This window comes from Chrysochloris asiatica, unplaced genomic scaffold (genome assembly GCF_000296735.1).
Source record: "Chrysochloris asiatica unplaced genomic scaffold, ChrAsi1.0 scaffold00019, whole genome shotgun sequence".
NCBI classification, from domain to species: domain Eukaryota; kingdom Metazoa; phylum Chordata; class Mammalia; order Afrosoricida; family Chrysochloridae; genus Chrysochloris; species Chrysochloris asiatica.
Genome location: NW_006408537.1, coordinates 7,913,553 through 7,924,686, shown reverse-complemented (window position 1 = coordinate 7,924,686; position 11,134 = coordinate 7,913,553). Strand labels below are relative to the sequence as shown.

General features: G+C 37.7%; 1 protein-coding gene across 1 annotated transcript in view; it reads left to right on the top strand.

The window, feature by feature from the left end:
* The window catches only part of COL21A1 (collagen, type XXI, alpha 1), a 169,646-nt gene that overhangs the window by 107,537 nt on the left and 50,975 nt on the right, over positions 1-11,134 (top strand). Inside the window, exons 17-18 of the mRNA XM_006835733.1 lie at positions 5,106-5,115; positions 5,492-5,504. Of these exons, the coding sequence (XP_006835796.1) occupies positions 5,106-5,115; positions 5,492-5,504 (23 nt within the window). The remainder of the gene's footprint in view (positions 1-5,105; positions 5,116-5,491; positions 5,505-11,134) is intronic.

The window sequence follows — 11,134 nt, the reverse complement described above, 5'->3', positions numbered from 1 at the left end:
GCAGCCCGATTTGTAACCACTATGCTACCAGAGCTCCCTAGGTAAGGCTATAGATAAATTAAAAGAACCAAACATAAAACAGATAAATCTAAACAGTCTAATTTTTGCTCCTTATTTGCCATATATTGTTAGGGGAGAAGATTTGGGGATTCCTGGACTAGGTCAAGAAATTAAATAATAGTTAAGGACAGGTTATAGATTATGTCACATATGGAATTGACATAGAATCAGAAGGTTAGAATTTGAAGATGACCTCTGCTACATTTAAGCTGTGCCAGCTTGGATAAGTAACTTCACATCTCTGAATATCTTTCCCCTCATCTGAAAAGTTTGAGACACTTATAATCAGTCTTCATAGAGTTGCTGTGAGGTTTATATAAAGCAGCTTATTAAAAGATTCAAAAAAGATAATGTTCAAATGTATTGGGCTTTCCTAAGTACTGAAGGTGTCTTGTGACTTGGAGTAGTTGAGAAAGTTTTATGAAAGGATTTGTGGCTGAACTTGGTCTTGAAAGAATGAGTGGGAATAAAAAGGAAGCAAGAGACAGAATATGATTTAAGACACACAGGTGAGATTGCCAGCAATGTGCCTAAGTAATAATTGTTGTTGATGTTGTTAAGTGCCATCTAGTCAGTTTCGACCCATAGCAACCCTGTTTCTGAGGAATGAGTGGTGAGCTTGAACTGCCAACCTTGCAGTTCAAACTGACTTTGCAGTTCAACACATTAACCCACAGCACCACACCACTAAATGGCCTCCATGAGGTCTTGGGGCTGCAGTAAATGGTACATGCTGGATGGTAGGAAGCAGGGCCTTAGTGAGGATAACAAAAGCCAGGGGTGCCTCCCCCTCACAAATTTCCATATGAATAGACCTTGGTAAGCTTTGCATTAGCAGAAATGTTTACCCTCCCTCAGGTACCTTTCTTTCTGGAGTCCTGGTGTGGCTAATGCATCAGACTGCAAAGTAGTCTGACCTATACAGCTATTTTTGTTGTTGTTGTTAAGTGCCCTCGAGTCGGTTCCGACCCATAGTGACCCTGTACAGGGTTTCCGAGGGTGTAAATCTTTACGGGAGTAGAAAGCCTCATCTTTCTCCCACGGAGCAGCTGGTAGTTTAGAACCGCTGACCTTAAGGTTCGCAGCCCGATTCGTAACCACTATGCTACCAGAGCGCCTTTACAGGGTTGCTATTTGTCAGAATCGACTCCACGGCACTTAACACCAACAAACATCTTTTGGGTATTCTCTGCTTTCAGCCAAGATCCATCTGACATCAGCAATGATATTCGTAGTTTCATGTCCTCTTCTCAATCTAGCTTGAATTTCTGGGAGTTCTGTTGATGTATTGTTGCAACCATTTTTAAATTATTTTCAGCAAAGTTTTACTTATATGGGATATTAATAATAATGTTTGATGATTTCTGCATTTCATTGGGTCACCTCTCTTTGGAAGGGGCACAGATATGGATATCTTTCCTGTCAGTTGGCCAGGTGACTGTCTTCCAAAGTTCTTGGTGTGGATGAATGAGCACCTCCAATGCTTCATCAGTTTGTTGAAATATTTTGATTCACATTCTCCCGGTTCCAGGAGGCTTGTTTTTTGCCAGTACTTTCAGTGCAGCTTGGACTTCCTTTAGTACCATTGGTTCTTGATTATATGCTACATTGTGAAACGGCTGGACATTGACCGTTTCTTTTTAGTACAATGATTCTGTGTATTCCTTCTATCTTCTTTTGATTCTTTCTGCATCACTCAATATTTTGACCAAAGAATCCTTCAATATTGCAAGTTGAGGCTTGACATTTTTCATTCATTCTTTCAGCTTGACAAATGCTGGATATGCTCATCCCGTTTGGTTTTATAACTTTAGGTCTTTTCACATTTCATTATAATACTTTTCTTTGTCTTCTCAAGGTGCCCTTTGACATTCTCTGTTGAGTTCTTTTACGTCCTCATTTCATCCATTCACTTTAGCGTCTCTATATTCAAGAGCAAGTTTCAGAGTCTCTTCTTACATTCATTCTTGTATTTTCTTTTTTTCCTGTCTTTTAAAAGACCTTGTGATTTCTTCCTGTATTATGTTCCTGATTTCATCACATAATGCTTCTTTGTCTTCAGTCATTAGTGTCTAATGCATCAAATTTGTTCTTAAGGTGGTTTCTAAATTTAGGTGTGATCTGTTAAAAGTCGTATTTTGGCTCTGGTTTTAATTTTCTTCAGGTTCGGCCTGAACTTGTAAAGTAATTGATGGTTTGCTTCACAGTGTGCCCCAACCTTGATTTGGCTGATGATTTTGAGCTTCTCCAGTCTCTCTTTCCACAGGTGTAGTCAGTTGGTTCTTGCGCAGTCCACTTGGTGATGTCCAGGTGCATGGTGTTGTTGTTGATAGGTGCCATAGAGTCGGTACTGACTCATAGGGACCCTATTATGCACAACAGAATAAAACACTGCCTGGTCATGTGTCAACCTCACAATTATGCTCTTCATAATGTTTCAGTATTCAATATTCTGGTGCAGACAGTGTTCCATTGCTATTCATAAGGTTTGCAGTGATTAATATTCAGAAGTAGTCTGTCTCCTTCCTAGTCTGTCTTCAGCTGGAAGCTCAGCTGAAACTTGTCCACTGGAGGTGACCTTGCTGGTATTTAAAATACTGGTGCCATAGCTTCCAGAATCAGAGCAACATGCAAGCCACTACAATATGACAAACTGACAGATGAGTGGTGGTATTTGCCATAAACTCGTCATTGTTCTTATAAAATCCTATCATGTGATCTGCAGCATCATTTCCATCACCAAGGCCATATTTTCCAACTACAGATCCTTCCTCTTTGTTTCCAACCTTTACATTCTAATCTCCAGTAATTATCAATGCATCTTGATTGTATGTTTAATTAATATCAGATTGAAGAATTGGAAAGAATTCAGTTTCTTTGTCACTAGTTTTTGTGGTTGGTACATAAATTTGAATAATAGTGGAATTAACTGGTCTTCCTTGTAGACGTATGGATATTATCTTGTCACAGACAATATTGTATTTCAAGATAAAATGGAACACTGTTCCTCTTCAATTTGATATTCCCAGCATAGTAAACCATATGATTGCTTCACAATGGCCAATACCAGTTAATATCATCTCACTAATATGGCACTGTAGAATCAGCACTGGACTGCAAACCACAAGGTCAGCAGTTCAAACCCACCAGCTGCTCCTCAGGAACTCTATACAGGGTCTCTAGGAATTGAACCGACTCTATGGCACTTAACAACAACAATGCCTAGAATTACTGGAGTCCTGGTGTGATGCCATAGGATAAGCACTTAACCTCAAGCGGTTTGAACCACAAGGTTCAATCTTACTAGCTGTTTCTTGGAAACCCTATGTTGTTTTTGTTGTGAGGTGCCATCGAGTCAGTACCAACTCATAGCGACCCTATGTACAATAAAATAAAACACTGCCCAGTCCTGGACCAACCTCACAATTGTTGCCAGGCTTAAGCTCATTGATGCTGCCACATTGCCAGTCCATCTTGCTGGGGTCTTCCTCTTCTTCTCTGACTCTCCACTTTACCTAACATGATATCCTTCTCCAGTGACTGGTCCCTTCTATACAGGGTGGTTATTAATCAGAACCGATTCAATAGCACTTATCAACAGCAATACCTATGATATCCATCTTTATGTGTTCTATTTCGTTTGTGACAACTTGCAATTTGCTGAGATTCATATTTTGTACAAAGCTTTACTCCATTTGCATCATAATAGTAAACTGTACTTTGAGGAGGCAGTTCTTCCCCAGTCATATTTTGAGTGTTTTGTCCTAGTGTGGCACTGTGGGTTAAGACATTGCTCTGTAAAATTGGTTTGAACTGCCAAGTTGGTGATTCAGGCTCACCAGCCACTCCTTGGAAACCCTATACAGGGTTGCTATGGATTAGAACTGACTTGATGACACTTAACAACATCAATCCAACCTAAGGGGCTTGTTTTCTGGCAACATATCTGGGTGCTATCAGGTTTTCAGTGGCTAAACATTCAGAAGTAGTCCGCCTGTCCTTCTTCCTAGTCTGTCTTAGTCTGATAGCTTCACTGAAACCCGTTCACCATGGGTGACCCTGCTGTTATTTAAAATACCAGTGGCATAGCTTCCATTATCACAGCAACATGCCTGCAAACACAGTACGACAAATGACAGGTGAGTCGTGGGATGTGAGACTAGGTGTGTCCATTGTCTTCTTTCCCTCCTCTTTCTCCTCTTCCACTCAGTATTTGGCTCACTTTCTTCCCCTTAGCTCCATAAACACACACACACACACACACACACACACACACACACTTTACATTCCTTTTCAAATAAAAACTTAAATAAACACACCTAGTCTCAACTAAACACACCAAGGATCTGAGACAAGGTGTGTTTATTTAAGTTCTTATTTCGAAAGGAATGGTGTGTGTGTGTGTGTGTGTGTGTGTGTGCGCCTATGGGGCTAAGAGGATGATAGTCAGTGAAACACAGAGGAGAAGAGGAGGAAATGGGGGTGGAGGGTGGAAAGACAATGAACATGAGAACCGAGTCTTAATTTATAATGTGACTGTGTTCTAAAATATTTTTGAGTTGTTACTTGAAAATTGTAGCACACTTCCTCAAAGAAACAGTGCTATAAAGGACAGACTGACCAGGAAGTCTGTATATACAATATGTAATTAGAGTAGCATATATTTACTTGGAAAATAATACTATTATGATTCTGTTAATGAAACCAAACAGAAAAGAAGCTTAAACAGAGCATGAGGTGTTTTGGAACACTGGTTAGTGCTTAAGGGAATGTTTTCCTCTCCTGAGGTAGCTTGTTCCTCCTTTTCAGCCATAAGCAGACATTGGTTTCTGTTTGCCCCTGCCCTGCCTGTCCCTACTTTCTTCAAGGCTTATCTTTGTCCCGAACTTTTGTTCTAGAATACATTTCTTTCACAAGCAACATTTCTTTCACAAGCTTATCAGGTTTTAGCCTTTTCTTCCATCACTCTCTCCCTTTTTTTCAAACATTTAATTGAAACATGAAAGGCATTGGGTTCGTTAAGTTTGGTGATGAGCGAAACACAGGGACTGATTGGTAGAAACACACAGATTAGTAGAGAATGTAAACAATAATAGGATGGACACACTTAAACTAGTATTGCCACAATTTAAAACAAATGTAAAAATGGGAGTGGGTGCGTGGGAGCAGTTTAGATGTCATCTCTCCTCTTTAAATAAATAAATCTTTCAACCTTTCTCCTATCCAGTCTACCAGAGCTGAAGCAGCAAGAAAGGGATCTTTTAACCCATTCTCATATTCTTCCTTCTTGCTGAATTACAAAAAGGAAAGCAAGCTTCCTCCTATATCAGGTCAAAGACTCTGTTTGGAAAGTAATTAGTAGATTAAGCATCTTTTGTTGCTGTTATTGAGTGCCATTAAGTCAGTTCCTACTCAGAGTGACCCTGTATAGGGTTTCCATATAAGTGACTAGTGAGCTTGAACCGCCAACTTTGCAATTCAAACCGCCCTTGCAGTCCAATATATTAACCAGCAGCACTAAGCATCTAGAACTTGCCAATTTTGTCTGGGTATAAATCTTCTGATCTGTATTCTTTTCCAAATAAGAATATGTAGCATGGCATCTATTCTGTTCTTTTGACAATTAATAAAAAGTTGTTAAAATAGTATCATGTGAAAGTTGAGATTTACCACTTATGAAAAAGCTTTGAAAACCATAGACAGTTGAAATTGATATATTTGATGACAATGAAATAATCTCTTTTACAGCATGCAAATACTGGTTTTAAGTATTCATAATGAATGATTTGGCTCCACTAAAAAGGACAATTTCACTATATTTGGCCTGAAAATTAATAGAGCTTAAGCTGAAAGAACAGAAGCTCATAGAAAAATATTTTAAAGCTAATTAAACACAGCTTATGGCACTCTGATGATGATTCATCCCTGTAAGCAGTTTGATAAATATGAACGCTAACTCCTAGAATTCAAATTGAGGACAAAGGCTATATATCATTGGTAAATGATTATTTAACTTTTTAAGTACAATTCATATGCTTGCATTCACATGCCTATGCTTTGGATTTTAAGTCTTGTATTGGTTACACATGTAATCATAAACATAATTTATTTTCCAAGTGGCAAATTATACCCACTTGACGTTCATCCAGGTGACTGTAGACTCAGTTCTAACAATTGATGTCTTTACTATAATATGTTGAAACAATTAGTCACTTTGTTTAAGGATTATACTCTTTCAGGCATTTATTCAATGAATATTTATTGAGTGCTTGATTTGCACCAGACTTTGTTCCAGTTGAAGATAAAGTGAAAATTAATTTGTCATGACTCAGCCTTGAGGAGACAGATGAGTCAGTAGATAACAAAACGGAATAAAGATATGGGAGTAGGCACAGAGGGACTCATAGAGTTTTAGAAGATGCCTAAAACCTTAGCTGAGTTTAGGGGCATCAATGAACAGGATAAGTTCTTAAACAAGGTGCTTCTTAGGCCAATGAATGTCAATTCTGAAAAATGAATATTTAACCTAGCAAGTCAGAAAATGTAACATATTTCAAAACATAGAAGTAATACAAACATGGTTATCTGGGAAGCACTGACCACAGTTCAACCTGACAGGGATACACATAGGGCAAAGGGTAGAAACTCAGGATGAGGCTGTAAAGGTGGGTAGGACTCAAGTAAAGAAGGGTCTTTCATGTCTTTGCTAAAGTGTTTAGAATCTGAGGGCAGTGGGAACCATGAAAGTTTTTTAAACAGAAGGGAAATATGATCAGCTACTCATTTTAGAAAGATCAATCTGACAATAGAGAATGAGTCAGTGAAACTAGAGGTCAGGACCTTGGCAGTAGTTGGCTGAGCTCTGTCATCTACATGTAGTATCACCTAAGGTAAGAACATTTATAGTTAGGTGGGGATAATGGGCATGATTTGAAATGTAATGTACCTGGAGGGCTGGAGAACAAATTGTTAAGTATTGTTAAGTGAGAAATTGTGTGCCAAGTCAGTTCCGACTCATAGCGATCCTGTATAGGATTTCCAAGGAGCAGCTCATGAGTTTGAACCACCGACCTTGCTATTCAAACCAACCTTGCAGTCCAGTGCTTATCCTACAGCACCACACGAGGACTGGATATGGGTAAATGAGAAGGATGGCTCTTTAAGTCTCAACGCATGTTTTGGACCACAGTCAAACTAAGCAATAGACAAATAACATAGTAGGAAGAATCAGTTCTATACAAGAGAGGTAAGCTTAGATTTTTTTTTTTTAAATGGTGTATCTTTAGATTGAGCTCTGATGTGGTGCTATAGGATAATCACTGGACTGCTAACTGCAAAGTTGACTGTTCAAACCCACCAGCTGCTCTGAGAAACCCTATATAGGATTGTTATGAGTTGGAACCAACTCCGCACACAACAATAACAACATATCTTTGTTGTTGTTTTTAAGAGCTGTTGAGTTGGATCCTACAGTGCCACACCAGGAGCATTTAAATAGTAAAGCTATGTCTTTGAGTTGTTCTTTGTACCATCAAGTTGGTACTGACTCTTAGCGACCTTGTATAGGGTTTTTCAGTCTATAAATATTTGTGGCTCGACCCATGGACTTTGTAGTTGGCAGTCCAGTACTAGTCCTACAGATCCATCCCATTCCTTTGCCTTTGAATTAGTAGACAATAAAAGACTTGAAAAAGTAGAAACTAACAAAATTCTAATCAGAAATAATGTGTCAGAACTAGACATTAAAAAAAAAACTTCTGTGACTATTTCATTTCATACCAGGGTAATTCTTAATGTTCATTTATGTAAAAAGCACATGAGCACATATTGGTGCATTTTACAAACTCGGTAGGACATGGACTGATCAAAAAATTTTTTGCTTATAACAAATTTAAAAACTTGATTTAAATAAACAATATCTTCTGTATTATCAATTTTATTATACTTGCATCTGTATTTTTTCACCTGTTTGCCTTTTGTCAGCATTTTATTTTTTCTTATACTTTTGCTTTATTCTGTTTAATAACTTTTGTCTCATATTTTTTTCTCTACACCGTTTATCACATTTCAATGTTGGGAAATTTAGATGTTCAATACATAATTATATTAGGCACATAAATCACAGTTAAGAGGTATAATATGCATGTAAATAGGATCTGTTTCATCCCATTTTTGTTGGCTTACATTTTATTTTCTCCCAGGAACTTGATGTTGTTTTTGTAATAAATAAACCAAACAGCAAACTCACTGCTGTTGAGCCAGTTCTGACTCACAGCCCCATCAGAGGACAAAGTAGAACTGACCATAGGTTTCCAGTACTATAAATCTTTATAGAAGCAAACTGCCAACTCTTTCACTCTCAGAGCAGATAGTGAGTTCAAACCACCCACCTTTCAGTTAGTAAATGAATGTTTTAACAACTGTGCCACCAATGCTCATTTTTTGTAATACATTATAGAAGTCGTTGCTGTTGTTAGGTGCCATCAGATTGTGTCTGACTCATAGCGATCCTGTGAACTGCAGATTGAAACACTGGTCCTGCTACACCTTTACAGTTATTGCCCTGTTAGGAGCCAATGGTTGCAGCTATTGCCAGCCACTGCAAGTTCATTTCACTGAGTCTTCCTGTGTTTTACTCTTCTACTTTTATCAAATATGATGTTTTTCTCCAGGAACTTGGTCCCTCCTGATAACATGACTGAAGTAAATGAAAGAAAGCTTCACTATCCCCGTTTCCTTAGGATTTGTTCATTCTCCTGGCAGTCCATGGTACATATGATATTCTTCACCAACACCACAATTAAGGCCTGGATATTTGAGTGTTTTGTGGTTTTTCATTCTTTTAAAAAGATGTTAAGCTTGCCAGATTGCATTTTCATTTTTGTGCCAAGAAATGAAGGACAGTCAGGTTGCTTCAAGGAATTCTCAGTTGTTGGAAATGTGCTTTCCTAACTCTCCTACAAAAATCACTTGGGTTTAATCTTGGGAAGTTGGGTGGAAGGGGAGACAGGACAGTACAGGGGTTAAAGTACACTGAAAGTACCAGTAGTTGAGAAACAGTGGGGATATTAATTTTCAACCAAATTAGCCTTCACATCAAATGATCATTGTCTATTTAATTTTCTTTGGCTAACTGTTAGGAGCCGAATTACCTGTAGCAACAACATTTCCGCCACTTATTTGTTATGGATACTTTTGTTCTAGTGCGCAAGCCTGATGATATGATCTATTTAGTATAACAATTTTCTGTGGGCAGTTTAAGCCATTCAGTTGCTAGTTACTTCCTTGCCAGTCATCCCTAATTTGCACAAGGAGCCTTGTGGCTCACGGTGAAGAATTGTAGGCATGAACTTGGTTTCTAAACTGTGACCCAGAGCTTCATGAGGATGAGACAAAGGATATCATGTTTTCTGGATCAATTGAGGTAAGTACATACTTCTCAGTTAATGGTGTCTTTGGCCTTATTATTCTGCAAATGTTTGCTGTATCATTTTTCTAGGAATGAAGATGTGGGGATAACTATAGGATGTCTGTGGATTCTGTCTCATAGAAGTTTTTGTTTGTTTTCTTTTCTCATGCCTTTTGAAATCCTGCTAAACCAAATGTTATGCTTGTCTTTATGATGTAATGTTAACTGATTATCTGGTCCCAAGTCATCATTTACTTAAGGGAAAAGTAGATGTTTTGTTTAATCACCTTTTTTGTGGTATGATCATTTGACATGCCATTTTTATGGATGTAGACAGAAGACATGCATAAAATTCCTAGAGGAAGTTCATGTTCATTGCTAAGGTGGTTTCCCATGTGGAATCATCCATTTTATTATGCTAGTCATGCAAATATGTATTTATTTGCCCACTTGATTGTATTATTTATTTAGACTGAGAAGAAAAGTAAGAGGGGAAAATTTTTTTTCTGTTGTTATTCTTACTATTAGAGTTTTAATTGTAAATTAGGTATTTAAATCTTAAATGCTTTAGTACAAATCTGTAACACTTTTATTCAATTCCTTTTTCAGCACCAGGAGTGGCACATCGTCTATATATGTTAAGTGAACCACCTTATTCTGAAAATCAGTCTCTTATTAAAGGTTTTTTATTTATGGTTTCACAAAATGTATCTTAGTGTGAAGACAACACAGTTAGCAATTTATGAAAAGAAATTTGAAAATTGAATTGTGCTTATTATTGTAATAATCCTCTACTAGTTTCAGAGTTTTTAAAAAAATGTGATTGACAATAACCCTTTACAATACATTTTAAAGTAAGTTTTCTATAAATAAAGTTTTTATAAATATCTGGTTTGTCTACAGGAGTGGTGAAATTTATAAGCAATATAAACAATTTTTTGATCATCCAAAATGTGATATTTGGCATTGCGTTGATTGTGCAAATATTCTTTTTCTTTAATATTACACAGAGAATGTTGACCCATTATCTGTATGAGTTAATAAAATCATATCAAGTTTCATCATAGATCTGCTTGATTCTTCCTTGTTATTAATCATATCCTTGTTGTTGTTGTTGTTGTTGTTGTTGTTAGGTGCCATCAAGTTAGTAGCAACTCATAGCAACCTTATGTACAGCAGAACGAAACACTGCCTGATCTTGGGCCAAACTCACAATCATTGCCATGCTTTAGTCCATCAATGCTGCCACTTGGCCAATCCATCTTGCTGGGGGTCTTCCTCTTTTTCTCTGACCCTCCACCTTACCAAACATGATATCCTTCTCTAGCCACTGGTCCCTCCTGACAATATGTCTGAAGTATGAGAGACAAAGTTTGGCCATCCTGGCCTCCGAGAAGCACTCTGGCTGCACTTCTTCCAAAATGGATCTATTGGTTCTTTTGGAAACCATGGCATTTTCAATATTTTCCTCCAACACCATAACTCAAATGTATCAATTCTTCTACGATCTTCCTTATTCACTGTCCAGCTTTCACATGCATATGAGGTTATTGAAAATACTATGGCTTGGGTCAGGTGCACCTTAGTCTTCAAGCTGACATCTTTGCTCTTCAACATTTTAAAAAGGTCTTGTGTAGCAGATTTGTCTAATGCAACACATCATTT